Genomic DNA, 26059 nt, shown 5'->3' on the forward strand with positions numbered 1-26059 from the left:
GAGCTCTAGTCCTGAAGTTAGGAGGACCTGAGTTCAAATCTAATCTCAGACACTTAACACTTCCTAGCTATGTGTTCTTGAGCAAGTCACTTAACCCCAATTGCCTCAGCAAATAATAATAATAATAACAATGTTAATGAAAAGATTGCAAAGAGGAAGTTCAGTTCTGAGTAATAGGAAAAGCAGCAAAAGTCCTAGATTTGAGATAAGGAATATCTCTTCCCTTACTACAGAAACATGTGGGACAATCATGACAGATTATTGTAAGTTTGGCAAATAAGTGGCTTTTGCTTCTTTTTCTTTGACATGAGGGAAAACTTGGGGGATAAGTGTGATGAAAAAGAGCAGCACTTCAGTAGAACATACAAAAATAGATGTCATCAAGGACATATAAGTTTAGAAGAGGTAAGCTGGTCACATAGGGAGAATAAAAGATGACTCATATGTACAAAATACAGATGCTTAAAAGTAAATTGGGACATCAAGGTGACACAGTGGATAGAGTGCCAGGTCTAGAATCAGAAAAACTCATCTTCCCGAATTCAAAACTGGCCTCAGACACTTTCTAACTATGTGACTTAATTCTGTTTGCCTCATTTTCCTCATCTGTAAAATCAAAAAGCAAATTATTCCCATGTCTTTGCCAAGAAATTTCCAAATGGGGTCATGAAAACTCAAGCACAATTAAAAAAACAACTGAACAGCAAAAAGGAATGTGAGATTACCTAAATTGATGTGATAACAGATCCACTAACATTTTTAAGAGGGGAGATATAATCTTTGGCTACACAAAAGAAATGGCCAAAGTGAGGAAGATAATAATCCTGCTGTGTGTGACCAGGCCCTGATCATACCACATCTTAATGTGTTAAGTCTACATGCCACATTTTAAGAACACTGATGAATTTGAATTTGTTGAGAGGTCAGATGGGTAAAAATAAGGACAGTGAGACGCTGCCAAATCAGAACTGTCTAAAAGTGAAATGGACTGCTTCTGTAGAGGGTTATTCATCTCCAAAAGTCTTCAAGCATAAACTAGAACAAAACCTTGTTGATTTTATAGAGGATATTTCTTTTTCAGTTACAGTAGGTCTGCTAGAAGACCTCAGAGGTCCATTCCAACTCTTCTGATTCCATGGGTCCTCCCCCTACATGCCCTTCTACACACCCACCCCTCCACATGCTGATTATATTCCTGTTCTTCCCCATTTAAGAGTCCCTTAACAAGAGGTTTGGCAATTGTTAATGCTGCAAAGTTACCCATACATATAACCTGTAAATAAAAAAAAAAAGGGTCCCTTTAGAGTTCATTGTAGCCTAATATCTTTATGATATCGGGATCTGAGTTTAATAACATTAATAGGGAACCCTTATATAATGTTTATATTACCTAATTTGATCCTCACAAAAATCCTGGGACATAAAAGCTATTATTACCCTCAGTTTACAGAAGAGGAAACAGGATGACAGCAATTAAGTGACTTGCCTATGGGTCACAAAACCAGAGTCTGAGACAGGTTTTGAACTCATCTTCCTGATTCTAAATCCTACACTTCATTCATTAAGCCAGCTAGCTATCCTAATTTAGGTGCCCAACCCACTGATACAAATGAAAACCCTTCCAGACCACAGCAGTCTAACACGTTAATGTATCCAAAAAAGACTCATTTCCTGATGGCCAATGTCCTGGGAATGAGATTCTCTTGTTAGACAGGTTGGTCCTTGGATAACAGAGAAACAGCAGGGCAGATGAAAAAAATACACTAATTGAGAGCTAGGAATATGTCAGAGTCCTTTCTCTACCAGTAACTCCCTTGTATGGCTCTAGATAAAATACTTCTCTTACCCTGGGCCTCCATTACTTCTCCTACAAAATAAAAGGGTTAGTACTACATAAGATAGAAGAGTCTTCTAGTTTTGACATGGTATGATTCTTCATAGTCCATAACCATACTCAAAACCATACCAGTGAGACTTGGAGAAATTTGTGCTCCATTGGCACAGCCTTTGAGACTTCAGTCACATCCATATCATTCTGAAGCATCTGAGGATAACTTTAGTATAGAATCCTTATGTCACCTGGATAAAAAGGCAGCTAAGAAGTAAAATGAATAGAGAGCTAGTCTTAAGAATTAAATCAATTTGACTGGAATTTGAACATTTACTAGCTTTGTGACACTGGGAAACTCACATAATTTACCTGATTTGGGTTTCCTCATCTGTAAACTGGGGATAACAATAGCACCTCCCTCACAAGATTGGTGTGAAGCTCAATGAGAAAACAAATGTAAAGAAATTCACAAACCTTAAAATGTTATATAAATGTTCACTATTATTATGAAAGAGATTAAGACTATTTTTTTTAAGTTTAAGGCTAAAGTCTATGCTTCCAGTATTCAAATTCCTTAAGATGTCCCTGTTAATAAGCAGCAACCAAGCTGTTGCACAAATGATCCTAAGTTCTAGGGCCAGGAGAAGGGAAAAGGAAAGGGAGAGGGAGAGCTCATATCCAATTTCCTCCCCAATGCCCCCCACAAAAAAACAGAACCAGCCAGGGCCCCAAATAATAATCAACAGGTTTATTGTCCTAGAACTGAAATTGTCTACCGGTTCTTAGAGCTAAATTTCCAAAGCTACAGTCGGCAACTTTTCATCAGAGCCCAGGGAGAAGGGAGAGGAGGAGGTTGTTGGGATGGGAGCAGATGAGTGAGTGAGAGAGAGAGAAAAAGAGAGAGAGAGAAAGAGAAGAAGGGAGGGAGGGAGGGAGGGGAAGAGAGAGAAAGAGAGAGAGAGAGAGAGAGAGAGAGAGAGAGAGAGAGAGAGAGAGAGAGAGAGAGAGAGAGAGAGAGAGAGAGAAGAGAGAGAGAATGAGAGAGAGAGAGAGAGAGAGAGAGAGAGAGAAGATTATTGGGGAAAGGTAGGAGACTTTTTTCCCTCTTTTTGTTCTCTCTGTAGGTTACAAATTGAATCTGGTGATAATAGCAAGAGGAATGGGTCTAGTTCCTGGGGGTGGATGAGGAGACAACAAGGAAGAGGAAAAAACACAAGAGAGACACAAGGAAGAAAAAAACCAAAGCCCAGCTACAAAAAAAAAAAAAGAAAGTCATTAAGCCCCAAATAAGACAACTACATTTCCAGCAAATCAGAAAATCCAGGTGTAGCAGTAGGGAGTGGGGGGTAGGATGAAGATAGGGGAAGGACGGGTCAGGAAAGACAAGAGGATAGGGAAGATGAAGTGGGAAGATAGGGAGAGAAAGGGAAAAGAGGAGCATGGAGGATTAGGGAATCTTTTAAAATATTTTTTGTAATTTTTTTTTATTAAAAATGTTTCCTAAAAAATGCCACTTTACTTTTTTCTTTGCCTTGGTGATAAATATTCCTGTAAAGAGGGCCTGAAGCACCAGGGGATGGGGATTAGAAGGAGTGAAGGGGAAGGGTCTAATGCCCAACTTCCCCACCTCATCTCACTGGGGCAACTTCTTCCCAGGTGTTGGGCCCTGGGAAGGAGTTTTATGATGCCAAGGGCAAGAAGACAGATAACAGTATGAAGGGCAATCTCTCACCCCTCAGTGGAGAGGCTTTCAAATATAGTCATACCCTCTCCAGGCTATCTTCTCCATGAACCTACTCAAGGACTACCTAACCCTCTGCTAGACCCTCAGTGCCCCAAGATTGTAACCCTAGAAACAATGACTAGGACAGCTGTCACTCCCAGAATGTTATAGGGTACCAAAGGCAGGAATAGGGACCAATCACCAAGCATTTATTCCCCTACCTAACTCCACTCCAGTTGTCAGACTTTCCCTGAATCAGCAGATCATCCCAGGGCAAGGGGATGATAGATTAGGGTTGGAGGGCAGAGATTATTCACCCCCTTCCTCATGTAATGCACCCTCCTCCCAAACTTTGGGCAGCTCCCTTCTTATAGTCTACCTTCCATCCTTTCCATTCTAAAACCCACATCCTCACTCACCAGTCTTTCCAGGAATGGGGGGTGGAGGTGGGGAAAGGCTGAGGGAAAGGTCAGGAAGTTAGCTAGTCCAGGAAAGCCCCAGTCAACTCCCCACTGAAATAACAGCCCTCAGAAGCTAGCACCCTTCCCAAAACTGGGTCCTCCCAAAATCAGAGCTGGGGCCAATGAGGACAGCAGGGAAGAGGTTGAGACTCAGGAGAGGGGGGAGGCATTCCACTGCCTAGCAGAAGAGGGTCAGAGAGAGTGGTGGGAGACAGTGGTGCCAGGCCCTGATCCCTTCCTTCCTTACCCAGTATGGACTGGGCCCAAGGGAGAGTGGGGAGAGGGTGCTCAAAGAGAGAGAAAGAGAGAGCTGCCGATGTCAGGGTATCAGGGGCGGGGGGCAGGAGAAGGGGGGGGTTCCCAGTTTGCAGGCAATGACCAGTTTCCCCGATAGCACCCAGACAGCAGCAGGAACAGGGTGGGGGCTCCTCTGGAAACATTGTCGGCTACAGGCTGCAGGAGACAAAGCAGGAGAGAATTACTTTGCGTCCATTCTGTTTCCAGCTCACTGGAGACTTCTTCCCTCATAACCTATACAAGCTGCTTCTAGAACAGGATACATCCCCCGCCCCACTCCCACCCCTATATTCAAACAGACATTAGGAGACAGACCACAGGAAATCCTTCCCGGTCTTAGAAATGGTTCCCCCTCCCCTTCAAATGCCCACATCCTAATGTATACTATTCTAGAATTTAGAAAGTCTTTCCTAAAGACTACACTGTAAATGAATCTCTGAGAAGGGTCCTAAGAGAGATCTTATATGGGGGTGGATCCCTCCTTATTCCTCATTCATTTACCTCTCCTTGTGATCTCTGACACCCTGAGTAGGGCCTTCCTCCTTGGCAGTTTCCTCTTCTTCTTCTTCTTCATCGTCTTCCTCCTCCTCCTCTTCCTCTTCAACCAAACCCCGGCCGGGGCCTGGTTCCGAGGGGGCACTGTTCTTCTCCCCTTCAGTGGGAAGAGCTCTTTCTCCCTCTAGAGCCAGCTCTTCTTTCTCATCCCCCTCCCCCTCAGGGTCCTGGGTTTCCTTAAGTCGTTTGGGGGAATCCTAAATTCAATTGAGTAGAGCAGGAGGGAGAATAAATGTACAGATTAGGTTAAAGGGATCGTTACCTGTACCTCCTTCCCCCTTAGTTCATACTCAGACTAATCTCACTCATGAGCTCCCATCTCCCTTTCTTTAAATCTCATCCTCCTGTTATAAGTTATAATAATTTTTAATAATAATATACTTCCACAAGGCTTTATACTTTACAAAGCACTGGCAGATACAGCAACACTGTGAAGTAAATTATCATTTTACACATGAAGAAACTGAAATTCAGAGGTGTTGACTTGTTCAAGATTAGTTTCAATAAGTCTCCTGACTCCTAGCTCAGGGCTTCCTGAGCTTGCACATAGCTTCCCTTCAAACTCCTTCCTCCAACTTCTTTTACCTCTCAATTCAGGTCTATTACTCAACTCCCTGGAATCTCAGAGGTAGAACCCCCCCCCCCCCAAGAGGCAGCACAGTGTAATGGCAAATCAAACTTCTCAGCATCAGTTTCCTCATCTGCAAAATGGGGATTTAAAACAGCATCTTCCTCACAAGGTTGTTGGAAGGATCAAAGGATCAAATTTTATACACATATGTATATTTACACACTAGTGTATACACATTTATCTGTGGTTTATATCTAGTTATAGCATAACATATATCATAATAATCTAACTCAATCATAAGCAAGAATCCCTCCCCCATAACCATTTTCAATAAATGGAGAGCAAGTTTTCATCTGAAAAACTCATGAGGAGATCCATTAGCTCCCAAAACAACACATTCTTTATAACAGACCTGATGGTTTGGAAACTTCTCCTCACACTGAACTGAACTTTGCCTTTCTACAATTTTGGGGAAGAGATCGAACATTCGAATTTCAGGTATCTGGGATATCCCAGGACAGTGTTGTTACCTCCAGTGAGTCCCCGGCTCGCCTCTTCAGTGCTCCCTTCTCATTCTTTTCCTTTGAAGGTTCATCAATGACCAGCTTTCCCTCCTCGTCACTGCTACCATCTGTGTTCCCCTTCTTCTCCCCATCCCCTTCTGATACCTCTCGATCAGGCTCAGCATCTTCTGGACAGCCTTTTTTCTGGGATGGCTGGTGGGGGGATCAAAAAGAAGAGGTAGATCCCAGACCCCTTATTTGTGCCTCTTTCCCTAGTCAACTGCTTCCCTTTCCCCTACACAAATCCTCTTCCATCTTTATTTAAAATGGGTTCTTAATTCTAAGTTCCTGAAAATAAAATGATCAAGATGTTTGATGAGAAGGGAGATACCCATGTCCACCCCTCCCCCCCCCATACAAACTTTCTTTTCCCACCAATCCAGAAGCTACTTCCCAGGAATTCTCTTTGATGAGTTACTTCCTCTAATTTCTGTTTTTATTTTAGACATTAATTGGATTAACTTCTAAAATTTCCATTCATTTCATCATTGTTACTTTTTATTTACAATGTATCACTTTATCTATTATATATGGACTCCCTCAGTTGAATAAGCCTCTTATAGGAAGAGACTCCATGATAAATTACATGCTTAATTAATGCATGTTAATGTGAGTTTACCTTCATTAAATGCCTACTGTACTTAGAGCACAGAGAGAAATACAAATCCTTGAGATCTAAAACTCATGTTCTAATAGGTAAAGAAGACCCAATGACTAGATGCTGTAACAAGAATATTATATTATAAATGCACCTGGTAAATGCCAACAAAAAAGTAGTCAGTGAAGTCTTAGAGAGAAGGTTAAGAACCAGAGGAGCTATTTCATTCTTAGAATGAGATTGATAGATTTTAAGCTGAGCTTTAAAGAAGGAGTAGGCTTTTAGCAGGTAGAGGAATAGGATTACAGGTTTAGGAACAGGATAACAAAGGCAGGAAAGTTCAGTGTGTCCAAAGGGAAGGGAGCAATCCAGTTTGACAACAGTATAGAGCTGATACAAAAGAAGAATATGAAATGAAGCAGAAAGGTCATTCCCCTTTCCCCACCCTTGACACCTGCCTGCCTCTGATCAGAATGGAGAGTAGACAGTGGAGAATTTCTCTAAAATTCTTCATTTAAGGAGATGACCCAGGACAGCTATCTAATTCCATCAGATTATGAGCTCCTTAAGAGTTGGGGCTGTTTTTTGCCTTTCTTTGTATTCTCAGTGCTAACAGTAGAGCTTTTAAAATGTTTACTGATTTTATAGAAATGATGGATGGCCTCAAATGCCAGATCAGACTTTGAATTTTAATCTGCTAGCAAGAGGGGGCCAATGAAAGTTTTGTGAATAAGAGTAACAAGATTAGATGTATGAATTTTTCAAAAAAAATGAAATACTGTTGGTAATATAAGAAGGTTGTATTAAAGAGAAGACTTGAAGAATCTCAGTTAGTAGGCCAATATTGACATTTAAAATGTCAATATTGATAATGAAGACCTGGGATAGCAATAGGGAGAAGCAGGAATTATCAGAGGCCAGAGATATTTATTGTGATTTAGACTTGGTAAGTAACTGAATAGAAGACATGAGGATGTAGAAGAGTCAAATATAAATGCTATTTCACTCTCACCTCAACACCCACCCCTATCGAGACAGACATGACCCTCTGCCCAATTCTAATTCCTCGGCTTCCTTCTTTCCCCATCTCCTCCCCCCCTCCTTTCCTGGAGCCTCAGAGTTCTGACTCTGTACTTTGGCAGATGAAACCTGAGTGTCTTACCCTCCATCATCTGAACTTCTAAATAAACTGTTTCACCCCCATGTTCTCTCTTGTTATAATCTCCTTCTTAACCCTTCTGCTAAAATTCCCCACCCACCCAACAGCACTACCAGTTCTCACATCATATAGGCTGAGTTTTCTCCCCCATAGCAACTCTTTGAGAAAAGTGACTATTCCCTCCTTGGAGGTTCCTCCATCTGGAACTAGAGCTTACCTGGTAGCCAGAGGCCTTCACAGTAGGATTGTTCTCTATCTCCCACAGACCCTCACTGAAACCTTTCCTCTTGTTGGGTTTGCCAAACTTCTCCTTGGATTCCTCATACGGGAAGAGGTCTTTGGGACCCAAGAATGCTCTAAGGTGGAAGAAATGCAAGGTCATTCTACAGACTGCCTCCATGCAGAAGAGAAAAGAGACACTCCCCTTCTCTTCATACTTTCTCCCTAACCCCCCCAACTTATGCCCCTTTTAACCACCCTACAACCCTTTGTCTTTCCACTTCTCCAGATCCTCCTTCCCCCTCACCTCTCCCTCTTTCCCCTTTCCCCCCAAAGCTCACTCACGTCTCATGGGTCCCGAAAAAAAAAACTTGGTACTTGTTGGCTGTTGACTTCACTGCAGCCTCTGGCATTTCATCAATCTAGGTAGGAATGGGGGATGGGGTGGGGTGGGGAACAGGAGAAGGAAACATGAAACTGCTAGCTCAACCTCCTATATAAATCTTGGGGATATTTGCTTGAGAGGGAGAAGTTCATTTCTGAGGGAATTACACCACACATCATTGGAGCCATGGAAGAGCTTTAGATAGTAGTCATATGAACTAACCCTCTGATTTTATAAATGAGGGCACTGAAATCAAAACCTGGACCTCCTAACTTCTAAATTAGGGGCAGTGGAAACAACCCATGTGTGTCTGGTCCCTCTGCAAAGAACAAAGCTTAATCACAGCCAAGGAAATAGTACTTCTTTCCCCTCCCCTCTTTCAACTTCCAAGGTCTGGAAGGTTGTTATTAAAAGGTGTGAGACAATTAGGATGGAGACAAACATGAAAGGAGAAAGGGGAGGGCTGGGAACAGTAGGAGGCCCCAGAGCAGAAGGGGCATGAAACCCTCAGCTCCCAGGATTCTGGGCTAGGCCATCAAGAGCAGAAGAGAAGGCATGGAAAACTACACCTCCCAGCAGTCTTTGCAGCCCTACTAGCAGCTTGGCTTCCCGCCGCACAGAGGCTGGGTAGCCATGTTGGTTGAAGACCCAGAGGTTGCTCCAGGGTGGGGGAGACAGGACAGATTGCTGACCTAGGGTGTGATTAATACAGACAGACAGACAAAGGCAGCAGAAAGAAATAGTCATAGGCCAGGAAGAAAAACCTCAGGAGAGACAGAAGACATCTCTCAGAAAGGCAAACAGAGCGACCCTCAAAAAAAAAAAAAAAAAAAAAAAGAAAAGAAAAAGAAAAAGAAAAAAATTAAACTCAAAGAAAAAGGTTTTTTTGTTTGTTGGTTTGTTTTTTGGTGTTTCTTTTTTTTAATCTGAGCTCAGTTTTGTCCCCACCCCCACTTAGCTTCCTTTAACCACAACCTCCCCCCATGTGGTCTCATCCAGAGCTCCTCCCCGGGGCAGAAGTCCTGGTCCCCAGCTGCCTCCTCCCTCAGGGGCAAAGAAACAGCCCAGCCCTGAACCCGAGAACGTGGTCTTTCCCACATACACGTGTGCGCAGGGTGGGGGTGGGGATGGAAAGGCAGGTTCTCCCCCAGCACACAATCCCTGTCGCCATGACAACCCGGCCCCGGCCCCGCCCCCGGGCCACTCAGCAACCAGGAATGTGGCCACCCCTCCCCCACTGACCCTTCAGGATAAGGGGGGGAGGGGATACTGGGCCACTTCCACTTACACAAAACTCTCGCTCCACTCCCCACGTCTTCCGCTTGGAGTCGGACACCTGAGTCCTCTCCATCAAACCACAGCAGGGAGACTGGAGCACCAAGGTTCCCAACATGGAGAACAGCACGGGAGAGCAGTGTCTAGAACTTCAGACCTGGCTAGGGGCTAGAGGGAGAGTTCCTCTGCCAGGACACCTGGGCCCTATTACCAGCAGCCTTCCCACCCCCCACCCCCTAACATCCCTGAGGGGCCAACAAGAAGCAAAATCTGAAATACCCGTGCTTAGAGATCCCGGGAGGGAGACACGATAATAATAGCAAAAGCCCCGAGTCCCAGCCCTTTGGGTCTGGGTAGAGCGCTTCAGGAACTATAAACCAGGGCTGGGGGTAGGGGTGAAAATTACGGTCCAAGGGGCAGATATGCAAGCCTCACTGAGGCCAAGAGAAAGGCAGAGAGGAATATGGAGGCTGTCCCGGGGAAGCAGGCACCCACGCGGTCTTCCGTCACTCCCCATGGTGTGACTCCAGCCATTTATGGGTCAGAGCCAGAGAAAGGCCCGACACTTACATTACACCAGATTCCAGAGATCTCAAAGACCTCACACCTCCCTCCTAAGTCTCCACCGGGGCCCACGCACAAGCACACACCCCCACCGGAAAACTGGCTTAGAAAGGGTCAGCCCCGCCCTCCCCAAAGCCGCACAGCATGGCAAAGAACCCAGGCATCCAGTTGCCCAGGCCCGGGGGTGGGGGGAGAGGGAAAACAAAGAATGGGAATTAAAAATAGAAAGGATTCAAGACACCAAATTTACAATCCCAAACTCTATCCAAAAAAAGAGCAGGACCAAAGGGCAGAGGAATACCCAAAGCCTTCCTAATCTGTCTAGGCATGAGTAGGACACCCACAGCAAAAGGGATCATTCTGTACTCTCACCTGCCCCCCATAGAGAATGGGCTTTCTTGATGTGTGTATTGGAGAGGAGGAGGAGGATCCTCTTTCCCACTTCTGGATCTCCCAGGAGATAAAACATCCCACTGTCCCACCCTGATCCCAGGAGGGCAGGGGATAAGCAGTGTAGCAGGCAACAGGTATTTATTAAGGACTTACTATGTGCTAAGCACTGGGGATTCAAAGAAAGGAAAGAAAACAAGATTTAGGGTCTAAAGGATTTGATTTTGTAGTTTGTTTCTGCCCCAGACAGTGTCACTTTGAGAAAGTTGTTTAACCTGTGGTACTCTGTTTCTTCATCTGTAAAATATGAGAGTTGGACTAGATCACTTTCTACCTCTAAACTATAGGATTTTATAAGTCTTGCCTGCTGAAAAAAAGAGGAAAATTCCTCCCTGCAGTCTAACCCTTGTTCTTCATGCTTCAAAAGAATTATGTTCTCTCCTTCAGAATCAAAGGTATTCTTCCACTGAGTGGGAGTTCTGGGGTCTAGGGGTTCCCTCCCCTAAAATACACACATATGCTGGTGAACATCCGCATGCAGACACACACATATATTCCTCCTCCCAAAGGATCTGAATCTCAAGCACTGACTTCAACCCCAGGGGGTGACTCAGAGTAGATGAGTCACAGCTAAATGGGTCAGGGTGGAGCCCAAGCAAATAGCAAGGGACCCTGTCTCCTGCCCCCCATATTCTTTTAGCTATCTCCAACACTCCCCCTCCCCAAAACACACACATATGCTGGGGTTGTGAGAGTGGGAAGGTAAGAGGTCACAGCTATTATAGCTGTATCAGGTACTTAAGATATCTCTTGTTTGAAGTCCAGGTTGGTATAAGTCATAGGGCTCAGAAAATCTTGGTTCTTCCACTCTGGGCCTGTTTCTTCATTTGTACAATGATTACAATGTCCTAGATGATTTTTAGAGACCTTTCTAGCTGTGACATTCTGTGATTTTTATAAAATCCTGTCTCTGCCTTATTTAGCTCCCAGATCCAGGGGCATCTCAGAACCAGACTTAGGGAGGCCTACAAGATGAATTTATAAGGGCTCAGAAATTTTCAGTGCTTTTGAGGGGGCTGGGCATGAAAGGATCCCAAAAAAACTTTCCCCTGATTTAGGGACCACCCTGAGCCTTCACAATTTCCCACGGGGAATCTCTAAAACCTTAAAACCAACCATGGCCCACAGAGGGCCCAGAATGGGGCAGGGCTGAGCCAGAGACAGAGCCCAAATAGGTACTGGCTCACTGCCAGTCTGACACACCCAATGGCCTAGGTTCAATTTGACCCAGGAATCAGATAATCTGGGACAAGAGACAATTGGGATTAGAAAAGTAGGTGGGGAATTGGAGACCATGTATGTATGAGAAGGGGCAAGAACTAGCAAAGGGACAGAGAAAAGATGTTATGTCTAGGTATATGTGAGCATACCAAGAATTCGAGTTGCTTACACAAACACCCCCACTCACCGAGATTCCATGCTGGGGATTATGAGTGTAAGGGTAAAGAGAAGAACAGCTACTAAGTGCTTGGAGATCCCTGAGGAAGTTAATAATCATGATTAGCAGCTAGTAAACAGTATTAATCTGCTCCAAGTAGTATACTTCACTACTCATCCACCACCTTTTCTTTCTCTGGGGATCTCTATGTTGTTCAGTCATTTCAGTAGAGTCTGAAACTTTGTGACCCCATTTTGAGGTTTTCTTGGCAAAGTCCCTGGAGTGGTTGGTGTGTCATTTCCCTTTCCAGCTCATTTTACAGATGAGGAAACTGAGGCAAATACAATTACATTACTATCCCAGGGTCACACAGCTAGTTTCTGAAGCTGGACAAGGGGTTCTCCTAACATTCAACTATTCTAATCTTTTCTGCTTAGTCTAGATACTCTACAGGTTAGAGAGGATGCAAAATCTGGAATTATCTGGATTCCTAAACCCCAGCCTTGCCCTATTCTACAGCTGGAACTATTCTGGAGCAACCTTTGTCCCAGATGAAGAAAACTGTACTCCTTTTCTCTCATAACTAAGTTGATTCTAGGCAACCCCAGCAAAGGTTTTTTAAATAAAGGAGGCACTTTGGCTCTGTCCTCTCACTTCTCATCTGCCAAATGAGGGGTTAGAATCAATTAGATCTCTGAGGTACCTCCAGCTCTTCTTATTAGCAGTAATAACAACACCAACAACAGTGCTTGAAGGCTGGCAAAGTGTTTTCCCTACAATTATCCTGTGAAGTAAATGATATATTATCTCCATTTTAGGCATAGGGATTAGATCTATGATGTACATTGGAATAGGAAATTCCCTTTTGGGTGAGGAAAACCCTACCAATTTAGGTCAGGCAGTCAATCAATCAACATTTATTAAGCACCTATGGTGTGCCAGACACTGTGATGAGCACTGGGAATACAAAAAGAGTAAAGACAATTCTTGCATAAAGGAGAGCTTGACTTATCTAGGGTCACACAGCCAGTATGTGTTAGAGGCAGTGCTTGTTCCCAGATCTTCCTGGTCCAAGACATCTCCTCCATCTGTTATTCCCCTTGTGACTTACCTCATTTTATGGATCAAGAAACTGAGACATGAAAAAGTGAAAAGATTGCTCATAGAGCGATGCAGTTTCAGACCTAGGGACCAATCCCAGGTCTCCTGAGCCCAGCTTCTATATTATTGAATCTAAAAGACTATGACTCTATGAAGTGCCTGGCATAGTGAAATACTTTTCTAGGGAAAAGCATGGGAATCAGGAAATTTTGTTCCAGTTCTACTACTGAGTTGCCTGTGTGAGTTGGTGCAATTCACTTTATTTCTTTGGGATATTTCCACATCTATCAAATGACAGGATTAGATTAGATGGTCCTTCAGGTCCTTTCAAGCTCCAAATTTCTCTGGTTCTGTGATTTAGCTTCAGGAGAGGAAAGAGAAGGAATGGCGAATCTCTCTTGTGGGAAGAGCTGATTTCCACTGGGGTCCCAGGCTTATGATAATATTAACAACTCATATTTTTATAACCTTTTAAGGATTACCAGTCTCAACCATCTTGTGAGGTAGATAGTGCAATTACCTTCCCCATTTTGTAGATAAAGAAACTTACTTAAAGAAAAGTGACATGCTCAGGGTCACCCAATTAGTGTTAAAATAGGATTTGGATCCAGACCAAAGTCTGATATACCATGATTCACTGGATTTAGAGTGTTGGGATCATCCAGTCTAAACATCATCTTACAAATGAGGATAAAAGGAATCACTATATTCATATTCATATAATTGTATTCATTTGACAAACATATGTTGAGGAGCTACTATATTCCAAGAGACCAAGTGCTAGACATTTCCAGTACATTTCCAAGGAATCAGAAGACTGGGGAGATATAGTTGGGTGTGGGAAGGGAATAGGGTCGGAAAAGGGTATGATTCTGGACACTAAGGGTTACTAGTAAAACGGGTTCCCAGGGGGAGGGGACAGGGAGAGTCTGGTTTCCTATCTGTTGACAATGGCCCTGCCTGATCTCCTGCTCCCACATATAACACTATCTGGAAGGTCCAGACATGAGCCCTGGCTAGGGCTAGATTATAGAACCCTGTAAAGGTTTGGCTTATCCCTTCCCCATCTTCCCCATTCTTTAATCTTAAGACCCAGTCTCATGTAAACGGGAGCCAAATACTGGCCTCTCCCTCAAGTCTACCAATAGGAAGAGATGTTTGGGGTTTCAGCCTTCTTCAATCTCCCCTCTAATGCAGAAGGGGATCCAGGCGGGCACCTCTTCCAGCCCAGGCTGCTTCCTCCATGCTGCCTCCAGCCTGACCTCTGGACTTTGCCTCCCAGTAGGAGTGGGAGTAGGGAGTACTGCATTTGGTGCTTGTGCTGACCCAATGTGACTCTGGCACTGAGACCAAGATGCCAGCTGGGTCAGAAGGGTAGATTAAAGTCCAAATGTGCACATTACCCACACGTATGAACTCCTACATGCCCATGATCCGGTTGCCTTGGATCTTCCTCTCTCCACATGTGCTCAGGATGGAGAAGAGCATGAAAGAGTGATAAAATGTGTCTCTGGGTATGTGTATTTATGCAGCATTCAGTACACACTCTTCAGCTTCTGGGGACAGGCTAGGGGCCTCCTGGACTTTCCTGGGGAGATCAAAGGCCCGGTTGATAGTCCTCCAAAGGCCAAAAGGAGGGTGTGGCTCAGGTTTATAAAAAGGGCCAGGAAGTTCAGGATCTAGAGACTCTCCACATCCCCACCCCCACAGGAGCAGACTCTTCTCCCCTTCTACATAAGAATTAGATTCCCTCCCTTTTCAGTAGACAGACAGACACACAGACACACACACACACAATAGAGACTTGTATCCCAGACACATTTACAAGATCCCCTTCCTAGTAGAGAAATACCTCCCCCAAAAGATACTACCACCCCCCAGCAGAAAGTACATATTAAATGCCCTACTCCAAGACATAGACACACACACACACACACACACACACACACACACACACAGAGAGAGAGAGAGAGAGAGAGAGAGAGAGAGAGAGAGAGATTTCCACCCACTCCTTCCCAATAGACACATATAACAAGATCTTCTACAGAATGGACACACACACATAGATTCCTCCAGGAGATTTAAAAAAAAAAAAAGCACAAGATTTCCACCACCACCACCACCACCATCCCACAGTAAAAACCAACCAATGGAAACACCACCCACATATACAAAAAGTATAGTCCTTTCCAGACACATACAACAAGGAGATTCCCTGCCTAAACACATATAAGAAGATTCCTGCCCCCCTCTCCCAGTAGCCAAATACAAATCAAAGATACCTCCCCCCAAGACCCACACAAGGTGATTCCTCCTGCCCCCAGCAGACATCCACATACCATAAGACTCTTATAGGAAATATCTATAAGAAGACTTCTTTAGACCACTGCCACACACACACACACACACACACACACACACACACACATTCACTCACACACTCACACTTGAGATTCCCTCCTTTCCCACACAGTGAAGTAGATGCCTTCCCTAAGAAGAAACATATAAGAAGCACCCCCCCCCCCAAATACACACATAATCTCTTTTCCCAGTGGAATGTGGATTACAATGTAGTATTTGCGCCCTTTTTGTTGTTCGCATGGTTTTTTTTTCCTTTCTCATTTTTTCCCTTTTTGATCTGATTTTGTGTGTGTGTGCAGTATGATAAATGTGGAAATATGTTTAGAAGAATTGCACATGTTTAACCTATATTGGATTACTTGCTGTCTAGTGGGAGGAAGAAAGAGAGAAAAATTTGGAACACAAGGTCTTACAAAGGTGAAGGTTGAAAACGATTTTTGCATGTATTTTGAAAATAAAAAGCTATTATCAAAATTAAAAAATAAATTCAAAAAAGAAATCTCTTCCCCTAACAGATAAATATTGTAGACTGCCTCCCAACAGACAGACAAACATACCAACAGATGCAGACAATAATTCCTCCCCTCTCTCCCCCCCATTTAGCAGACATGCACAGGGACACTTTCCCAGTGCATGAGAGCGCTCACACACACACACACACACACACACACACACACACACACACAAAATCAATGTTCTGCTCCCCTCTCCAGCAGACACACTCATAAAAACTCCCCCACCTCCACCCTAGAAGCAGACAAACATATGAAGCTACCAGGACACTCTGAACCACTCAGGGAGATTTTCTCTCTTTCCAGTAGACCCAGAAGGACACTGCCCCACCTCCAGCAGATACAGAAATTATTTTCCCCTCAGCACATACAAGCAGACTCTCTCTCTAACACCAACATGAAGAGATTCAATGACCACTACCCAACATACAAATTTTCTTCCTTCTTAGCAGTCACAAGTAGATCTACTTACAAGATTTGCCCTCCCTAAATACACATACATAAGCAAAGTCCCATCCCCCCCTAAACATTTTTAAGCTCTTCCATCCCTTACAGAGTGGAACATGTAATGGAGTGGAATGATCACTGAACTTGGATTCAAAAAGAGAACTATGTTCAAATTCAGCCTATAATACCTAGAGACTATTTGATCATGGACATGTCATTTAACCTCTCTTCAATTTCCTTATTTGTAATAAGGAATAACAGGACCTACCTCAAAGGGTCCTTCTGAAGACCAAATGAGAACACATATATAAAATACTTTACAAATCTTAAAAATTAACTATTATTATTGTTGTTGCTATTACTAAGACCCTCCCTCCCTAAACACATAGAAAGTTATCCTATCCAAATGGATCCATACAAAAGACTGCCCTCTCTATATACACACATAGAAACTCCCCCTACATACACACTTAGAGGAAGGCAGCCCTCGGCCAGACACAAAACAAAACACATGAGGTAGATTTCCCTGACAGACATCTCTCCTACATACACATTCATACACAAACACAAATACATAAAATTCCTCCTGCAGACACCCCTACACACAAGAAGAGATTTTCCTCTTCAGGTACTGTCACTGTTACGGACACCCTTCAGACTTAACAAATTCACACTAAAACTCCCCTTACTTTAACATTTAAGATTTAGGACTTAGCCATATAACATACAAGAACACAAGTAGAGGAAAAATCCCCCCCCCCACACACACTTTTTCAATAAATTGTCACTTGCCCGCTAAGTGGATCCTTTCCTATAGAGTTCTTTCCCCACAATCCCCCTCCCAATTTTGTTTTGTCCCTCATTCTGATATTTATTCTAAAGTAAAACTTATAATTTTAGGAATCTTAGAGCCTCCCTTACTATCTCTAAGTAACTAATAACACAAACCTTAAAAAGAAAAATCAGGAGTAGGGGATACACACTCCATCAACTTTGTCTTTCCTTTTCCTTCCTGTATCTACTATCTCCCCTCCTCTCCTTAATCTGAGTTCCTACTCTTCCTCCCAACCCCCCACTTCCACTCCAGTTCTAAAGATACAACTTGAAGAAAGAGTTTGGCTATTGATTTGATTTTCCCTTTTCTTCTTTATCCACTTCGCACCTGGACAGGTACTGAGGGCAGGGAAGGCCTAAGCCAGAACTGAGAGAGCAACCCAGCTTTTCTCCAGGGGCCTACTAGAGGCAGAGGGACAGTGTGGCGATCAACCACATGGCCGACACTAGGACGGTAGTGGCGGGAGATGCACACACCTGGGAGGGAGGAGCAACCACCCCCTCCCTCCTCAACTACAAAGAAGCTCCCTTCTCCCATGAACCCCCAGTTCCAAGAGCTGCCCAGAGATCCTTCCATTGGCTCTTAAATTAGAGTTTAGTTCGTTAGAAGGATTTTTTTTTTTTTTTTTTTTTTTTTTTTTTTTTTTGGTGGAGAGGGAATGCTTTCTCTCCAATTATCTCCTTAGCCAGGTAGACACCCCCCTCTTCCAAGCCCAAAGTTTTCCAGGATTTAGGAACAAACTCTTTTCCCACAGCCAAACACACAAACGCACAGGCTGGCCTAGGCACTTTTCCCTCCTCTAAACGGTGGTGGTGGTGGTGGTGTACTGTGAGTGAAACAGAAAGAGGGAAACAGGAGGGAACCAGGGAGGGGAACCCCAGAATGGAGGTGTTCGAGGGAGCAGGAATATAGGGGAGGTTATATCTCTCATCCCCGGGGGTGGGAGGAGTTTCTGGAGAGAGACTGAGCCAGCCCCTCAAGTGAGGCAGACAAGCTGGCGAGACTGCCCCAAGGGAGAAACTGACCAGGATGGGGCCTGGGGAAAGGGACATTGGCCATTCGGGAGAAGGAGACTAAAACTGACCTGCACGTAGTCTCTATCCCTTACATACGTATACTTTGAATAGGGCCCTCACTCTTTCCGATCCAGGTGCTCGCCCCCTCCTTTCCCCTCCCCTCTCTCCTCCGCCAAGTCCTCTCCAGTCCCTGGGCAAAGAGGCCTGGCTGCCCGGACCCACGAGCTGCCCAGACCATTATATAACACGGAGGTGGAGAGACCGAGAGCCCGGCTGTGATGGGGGCGGGGAGGGGGCAAAATCGGGGACCCAGGCGTCCCCTGCCCCCACCCCCTCCGGGTGCAATGTGCTAGTGCCCGCGTTATGCAACCCGGGCGGCTGGGGCATAAGCGTGGCCTATCCCTTCCTTTACCCCCCTCCCGCCCCCACCACGTACTCCCCTCCGGGACCCATCTGCTCCCCCAGCCCGGCCCGGCCCAGCCCGGCCCGGTCCCGGCCCTGGCCCCGGCCCCAGCACCTCCGCACATCCCTTTCCTTCCTTACCCGGGCCGGCCAGTGAGGATATCCCTTCATTTTGGCGAACACCAGGTCTCCGCATTTGTATTCCTTCTGCCTGTTGGAGCGGGACATCTTGGGGGTTCCGGTGGCTCCCCCAAACTCAATTCTGGAGCGGAAGGGGGGCCCAGGGAAGGAGAGAGCTGAAGTTTGACTCCGCTACCGCGAAAGGGGGACAGGGGGAGGCGCCGCTCGGGCCCCCTCCTCTTCCTCGTGCAATCCCCCCTGCCCTGAAACAGGCGCCCACCCCCTGGCCCCGGCTCCCGAGGCTCAGTTCCCCGCGCCTTCTCTTCCTTCTCCGCCTCCAGTAAAGGGGTGCGGGCCGCTGATTGGGGGGTCCTTAGCTCCCGGGAGGTGGGTGAGCGCTCATGCAGTTGTTTGTGTTTGAAATTCAATTGCTCCCTCCTCGGAGCGAGGCCTCTTCCCCCCACTCCCTCCAGTCCCTACTCCGCCCCCTCCTCCTCCCTCCCCTTACCTCCTCCCTCCCTTTTCCACTTCTCCCTTCCTCTCCTGCTCTCGGCCTCCGGCTCCGGTTCGATGCGACCGGCCACTCGATGCCTAGCGCCTGTCCCTGCCCGCCTTCCCAACCCCAGGCTTCTGGGGACCCCGGGGGCCAGGCAGGATGAGTGAAGTGCCGAGCGCAGCGATTGGGCTTTGTGTGCAGCAGCTTCGCTGGGTGGCAAAAGGAAGGTGGACAGATGCTCTGCTGGATTGCTAGGGGAGCCGATCCGGGGCCCAAAGAGCCTGCTTCGTTGGCTCCCCGACCTGAATTGCATTGTGGTTAAAGAGATTCGAGAGCAGAAAAGCATCCCATCACTGCTTGTGCCGACACTGAGTTTCCAAATGCTACTGCTATTAAGTTTCCTGCCTTTTCCATTTGTTTCATGTCTGCAGATGTTTACTCAGCTTCTGCTTGGTGCCCAGGATGATGCAACCCTGATGATGGGAGGGGGGACATAAAGTAGAAGACTATGGCTACCCTTGAGGAGTTTACAGTCTAGTAAGTTATTATGGAATGGTAGGGATGTGGTAGCAATAGATCATCAAGAGGTGGAACAAGGGAAAGAGTGAGAGACCTTGAATCTACAGACCTCTTTGAGAACTATCCAGAAGTGGAATGGGTTGTCTCCTGCCTGAAAAGTGGGTTCTCCCTTCCTACTGGATATCCAGATGATCATCTCTTGGTAGTTTTAACTCAGAATCTAGAAGACCTACATACAAATTCTATGTTCTACCCTAAATTGGGGTAGCTAGGTGGTGAAGTGGATAGAGTGCCAGACCTGGAGTCAGGAAGACTCATCCTACTGAGCTTAAACCTAGTCTCAAGACGATTATTAACTGGGGGGCCCAAGACAAGTCATTTAACTGTTTGCCTTAGTTTTTTCATCAGTAAAATGAGCTGGAGAAGGAAATGGCAAACCATTCTGGTGTCTTTGCCAAGAAAACTAAATGAAAAAAGTCAGATATGATTGAATAATTAACATCCTAAATTATCTGTATAACAAAAGGAAAGAAATTTTATTTCTCTGAACATTCATTTCCTAACATGCAATATGGGGGTAGTAACTCAGGATCATCTATTTTGCAAGGAAAGGGCAGATGACTATCCATTCTGATTCTATAATTTATAGTCAGAGATTTCCTTGAAGCCCCAAAAGGATCTTGCCCATGGTCACCCAAAGATCAAATTTGAACCTAGAAATAATTTTCTCTGTATATATCAATTTCTTCTACCTTACTGTAATATTTTTGAAGGATGGAGCCATGCCTTATCTAAACTTTCCCAACAGAAAGAGAAAGGAGGATAAGTATTTGTGTGGCACCTACCACAAGTCAGCCAAATGTTCTGCTCATAACAAGCACTTAGATTATCTTATTAAATGAATAGAAAATGAGTTTTGGTCATATGAAGGTGCTCTTTGCAATTAAATTTTTTGTGGGGGATGTAGATTACCAGAAACAGCACTGGACAGGATCCTGGCTTTTCCATTTGCTCCCTGTGTAGCCTTAGTCAAATCTATTTCATCTTTCTAGCCTTCATTTTTCTCTTCTCTAAAATAAAGAGGTTGGACTAGATAATCTTTTGAGATCTCTTGTAGGCTAACCTGTAATTCTTCATAGCAAGTTTCCTCAATTTGGCTGGGAATCCAGGGTGGGGTAGGAACTCAGGGCTTAGCAAGGCCTCATTGCAGCCTTTAGAAAAGAAAGAGCTTGCTTCATGAGCTCCTAGACTTAGTTTTCAGAGTAGTTTGTTTTCCAAGCTTTGGCCAAAATGAAATAATGTCTATATGATACTTTAAAATCTTTGATACCTATAACAAAAGCACAGAGATGAGCAACCAGGAAGACAAAGGGTCTTGAGTCCAAGTCATATGAGAATCAGGTAAAGGAACTGGGGATGATCAGCCTGGAGAAAAGAAGGGGAAGAAATAAAAAGAGAAGGGAGGAGGAAAAGGGGAGTGTGATGGAGGAAGAGATAAGGAGCAGGAAAAGAGGGGAGGAAGCAGGATGGAGAATTCTTGTCAGTCAATCAAGTAGTTTCATATGAAGAAGGGATTCAAGTTATTCTGTTTGGTCCTATAGGGTACAACCAGGATCAATGAGTAGAAGCTGCAAAGAGCCAGATTTAGGCTTGATGTCAGGGAAAATTTCCTAACAGTCAAAGCTACTCCAAAAGTGGACTGGGTTGCCTTGGGATGTGATGGGTTCTTTCTCCTTGAAGCTCTTTAAACAGAGGCTAATCAAATGTTTACAAATACTAGGGATATATGGGTTGGGCTAGATGATTCATAAAGTTCTTTCCAATTCCCAAATTCTCTCTCTCTCTAGCCACATAATAATGCTATGACAACCAGCAAGATCAATATTTTTAATCCCTTTCTAAAAAATAAAAGAAACTAAAGACAAAGAGATGAAATGATTTGCACAAGGTAATAAAGTTGGAGACTAGTTGAGTCTGAAATCCAGGTTTCCTGACCCCTGGTACATGACTTTCTTTACCTTGCCCTTGACCCTTCTTTCCAAAGAATATGCGATATTTCTGTTGAAGGAGGGTTCCAAGACTTTGTCCAAGTAGCATAATCAAAATTTTGTTACAGTAGAATAGAAAGACATGAGCAATATAATTCAGTGTCAGGGTGGCCATACACTTCTCGATGATTGTTTGAGGGGAGAATATCTTTGAGGAGAACTGATTAATAATAAAATATACTTCTCTCCTTTTAACAGGGGTAGGAAAATATGGGTTTGGGCACTCCAAAGGGTAGGTCACTTTGTCACTACAAAGTCACTTTGGTAGGTAATCTTTTCTTAACTTTTTCTTACAAGAGAGGGTTAAATAGTTTGGGGGCACATAGAGAAATAACAGTGATTTTGAAACCAAAGGCATCTATCAGACTTTTTCTCCCAAAAGATAATCTTATTGCAAAAATGTACCCATGTCAAGAAAAGTTACAAATCCATACCCTTTGACTCAAAACAAAACCCTTTAGGTAGTCCAAGGAGGCCACAATATAAATATGTAGGACTTAAAAATGTAGAAATAAAGTAGGTGCCCAGTGATAAGAGAATGACTGCGTAAACTGTTAAATGAATGCAATGGAACATGATTGCATTCTAACAAAAAATTTTTTTAAAATACAGAATAAATCAGAGAAACATGGGAAGAATTATATGAACTAAGTTAGAATGAAGTAAACAGAACCAGGAGAATAAAATACTTATCGACTATAATTAAAAGTCTGAGTATTAATTAATCTTGACCCCTGTGAAAAGATGGGGGAACACCTTTCTCTGTTAAATAGAGAGGTGGGAAAGGAGAGCTATTTGCATGTAACTTTAAGTGATTTTTGTTGGTTTTGTTTAAGGTTTTTTCTTTGTTGAAAGAAATGCATTTAGCGTTTAGCAGTGAGGAAGGATCTCTGGAAATGACTGATATGAAAACAAAAGACATTGCTGAAACTTATTATAAGTAACAACAATGTATTCATCTTGATATAATAAAAGTCTAAGTTTATAGTGAAGTAAGTTGCCATTTAATTGTGGAACAACCTCAGGCTTTGAGGATGGCAGAGTATCCAGTTTTTTCTTGTGGTGAGTTTCTTGATTTTTGTTTCAACAGGTTGATACAGAGTGTCTATCTAAAAGTGTCTAGGTTCTTTTTGCAAGACAGGGAGTCAGGTTTGCATTGCAACAAGTTCCTTTGGCTTAGTTACAATGGTACAGGCCTGTCTGTTGAAGTGCCTCTTTTCCTGTGGCCATAAGTGCCTTTGGCTTCTCTCCCCATTCAATTATAAAGCCTTTGTTATAATGTGACAAGTGGCCAGGTTTAGTTGCAACTAAGTATCTGATTTCTTGCTTGCCATAAGGTTCTGCATCTCTGTTTCAATAGCAAATCCTGGCTGTTGCAACAGTGTCAGGGTTTTTCATTACAAGACAATTTACTTTTCACTGCAATCAGTATAAAAATCCAAATTTGGTAGGAATGAGGCATTCTGATCATCTGATTCTTAGCTTCTGCTTCAGTTGAAGTAGTTAGGGATCCAGGTTTGCATTACAGCCTTTGCTGCAACATGCCATATGCAAGCTTTGCTTCAAAGGATCCCATTGCAATAAAAAAGACAGTCTTGTTGCAACAAGTTTTGTTTATCTTTGTCTCATTAGAATCCTCACTTCTTGATTGCAACAAAATATCCCCTATCACCGTTGCAATCTTTTCCTGAACTTTGTTGCAACACAGTGCAGGGATGGTGGCAACCGGACATCCCAGTTTTGGTAGCAACAAACTTCTCCCTTTACTCTTGTACACTTAAAAGAGCGGCTTTAAACAACCGCAAGGAACCTCATGGGGATAAAATCTTAAACTTCTTGTTGCAATAATCTTTCTGACCTTAGTTGTAATATAAGAAGAGGAGTTCGAATAACAAGAGCATTATCATACATAACATAGCTTTTGTTATTAATGACTGATTTGGGTATGTATTGGCCCAGATATAGTCACAGTAAGTAGCTCCCTGCTTCCTGGGGCCTCTCAAACTAAGATAGATGGATAACGAACCCACAAGGCCCAGACTATCTTAGAACCAAGTAATAAATATCTTAAAGAAATAACTCAATTCATACTATCCCTAAAAATACTTTTTAAGTGCTGAGAACAAAAGGACCAAGGGTTTGGGGAACCTAGAAAAGAAGCTTAGGAAAGTAAAAACAAAACCCCAGGGGAGAAAGCAATGTAGAGTGATGTTCTGTTGGAGAGTATTTGAAAATGTACCACTAAGTTGGAGAGAAATGAAGGAGAAAATGTCAGCAGCAGATATACGATGGAAGTGTGCTAGAAGCACAAATGACTTTTGAACAGCCAAGAGTAGATGGTATGATATGGGAGAAAAAACAATGTACAAAAAGTTAAGAAGCCTAGTTCTTATCTTGGCTTTAACCACTGTGTGATTTTAAATAAGTCATTTTCCTTCTTTGGCAGAGTTATAGGGAAGCCAAAGTAAGTTAGATGCTTGTCTCAAACATGAAAGCTGAAGAAGCACAGAAAATTATATAAAATAGATATATATGATCCCATGAACACTATGTCATTAGTATAGGGACACAGTTTACAAACAAAATTAATTACTCTGCTGCTCTCTAAACTTTTATTTCCTAATGGTATTCTGGGAGTGGGAGGACATGGGGAAGAAGAAGGCTGGCCTAATTTATTTCTAAAATATCTTTCGTGTCTGAAAGTCTATCATTCTATGGCATTCAGTAAGTCCTTTTTGGGAAGGGAGAATGTTACTTAAGATGTTAGAATCAGAGTATCTATATTCACTCACTCAACAAATATTTATTGAAACTTTATTATGTGCATGGCACTATGGGAAATACAAAAAAAAAAAATGGATAAAATAGAGTCCCTTGCCTTCGAGAAGTTAAAATCTGGATGAAACATTTATACAGATCATGACAATAAATTAGAACTGTGTGAGCAGCACAAAATACACTAGGAATTAAGAAGAATAAAGATCTTTCATCTATGATCACAGTAAAGACTTTATGAAGGAAGTAAAATTTGATTTGTATTTGGAAGCACAGATAGGGGGGGATTTTTTTTTAACAGAAATGTAATTGTGACCAGTCAATAAATAAGCATTTATTAAATTTTTGCTATATGCCCACCATTGTGCTAAGTAATGGGGATACAAAGAAAAATAAAAGACAATTTTTGCTTTCAAGAAGGTTACAGTCTAAAAGGAGAGAGAACATGTAATCAATTATGTGTAAACAAGATAGAAATGGCATAAATTATATATAATCAGTAGAAGGAAGGCACTAGAATGATGAGAAATTAAGAAAGGCTTCTTTTTAAAATTATTTAATCTTTTTACCTGTTACATTTATTTTGTATTACATATAATTTATTTTCCCAAATACATGCAAAGATATTTTCAACATTCACCTTTGCAAAAACTTGTATTCCAAATGTTTTTCTCTCTGCCTTCCTTTTTCCCTGCCCCTCCTAGACAGCAAGCAATGTAAACAGGTTAAACATGTGCAATTCTTCTAAACATATTTCCAAATTTCTTGGGCTGTGCAAGAAAAATCAGATTAAAAGAGAAAAAAATGAGAAAAAAAAAAAACAAGCAAACAAGCAAACACAACCCAAAAAAAAAAAAGGTGAAAATACTATGCTTTGATCAACATTCATTCTCCATAGTTAAAAAAAAAAAGCTTCTTGTAGAAGGTGGGATTTTAGCTGAAATTTGAAGAAATTCGGGGAAACTAGGGAGTTGAGATGAGAAGAGAGAGGTTCCAGGGATGGCATAAAGGGAGAAGAAAGATGGCACTCCAGAAAAAAAAAAAGGATTAAAAAAAAAGATTTAGAATATGGAAGGTAGATTATAGAGAAATGTTATAAAAATCTAGGTTTTCTATGGTATATGAGTACCATCAATGGTTTTTGATGGGGAGAGAAGAAATCTTTGACATTATGAAAGCCATTTTGTTATGGTGTGTGGAATAAGGAGGGACTACAGGTAGGGAGACCAATTGGAAACTTATTGAAAAGATAATATAGAACTGATCCAACCATTCTGGACAGCAATTTGGAACTATGCCCAAAGAGTTACAAAATTGTATATACCCTTTGATTCAGTAGTATCACAACTGTGTCTATATCCCAAAGAGATCATAAAAGAGAGAAAGGACCCATATGTG

At 43.1% G+C, this 26059-nt stretch overlaps 1 protein-coding gene across 2 annotated transcripts; it reads right to left on the reverse strand.

Moving 5' to 3' along the window:
• Positions 1–3450: 3450 nt before the first annotated feature.
• HDGF (heparin binding growth factor) lies at positions 3451–19430 on the reverse strand. Of its 2 annotated transcripts, XM_031966792.1 has the most exons (7): positions 19332–19430; positions 18845–18965; positions 8323–8399; positions 7976–8114; positions 5969–6154; positions 4814–5064; positions 3451–4468 (listed from the first exon to the last, which is right to left on the reverse strand). In XM_031966792.1, the coding sequence occupies exons 2-7, from the start codon at positions 18929–18931 to the stop codon at positions 4462–4464; spliced, it is 747 nt and encodes a 248-aa protein (XP_031822652.1). In that variant the 5' UTR covers positions 18932–18965; positions 19332–19430; the 3' UTR covers positions 3451–4461. The 2 variants fall into 2 exon arrangements, with proteins under 2 accessions (XP_031822652.1, XP_031822651.1); XM_031966791.1 differs by lacking the exon at positions 19332–19430 and having other exon boundaries at positions 18845–19303.
• Positions 19431–26059: the final 6629 nt, after the last annotated feature.

The sequence above is a fragment of the Sarcophilus harrisii genome, chromosome 4 (assembly GCF_902635505.1).
Source record: "Sarcophilus harrisii chromosome 4, mSarHar1.11, whole genome shotgun sequence".
Lineage (NCBI taxonomy): Eukaryota > Metazoa > Chordata > Mammalia > Dasyuromorphia > Dasyuridae > Sarcophilus > Sarcophilus harrisii.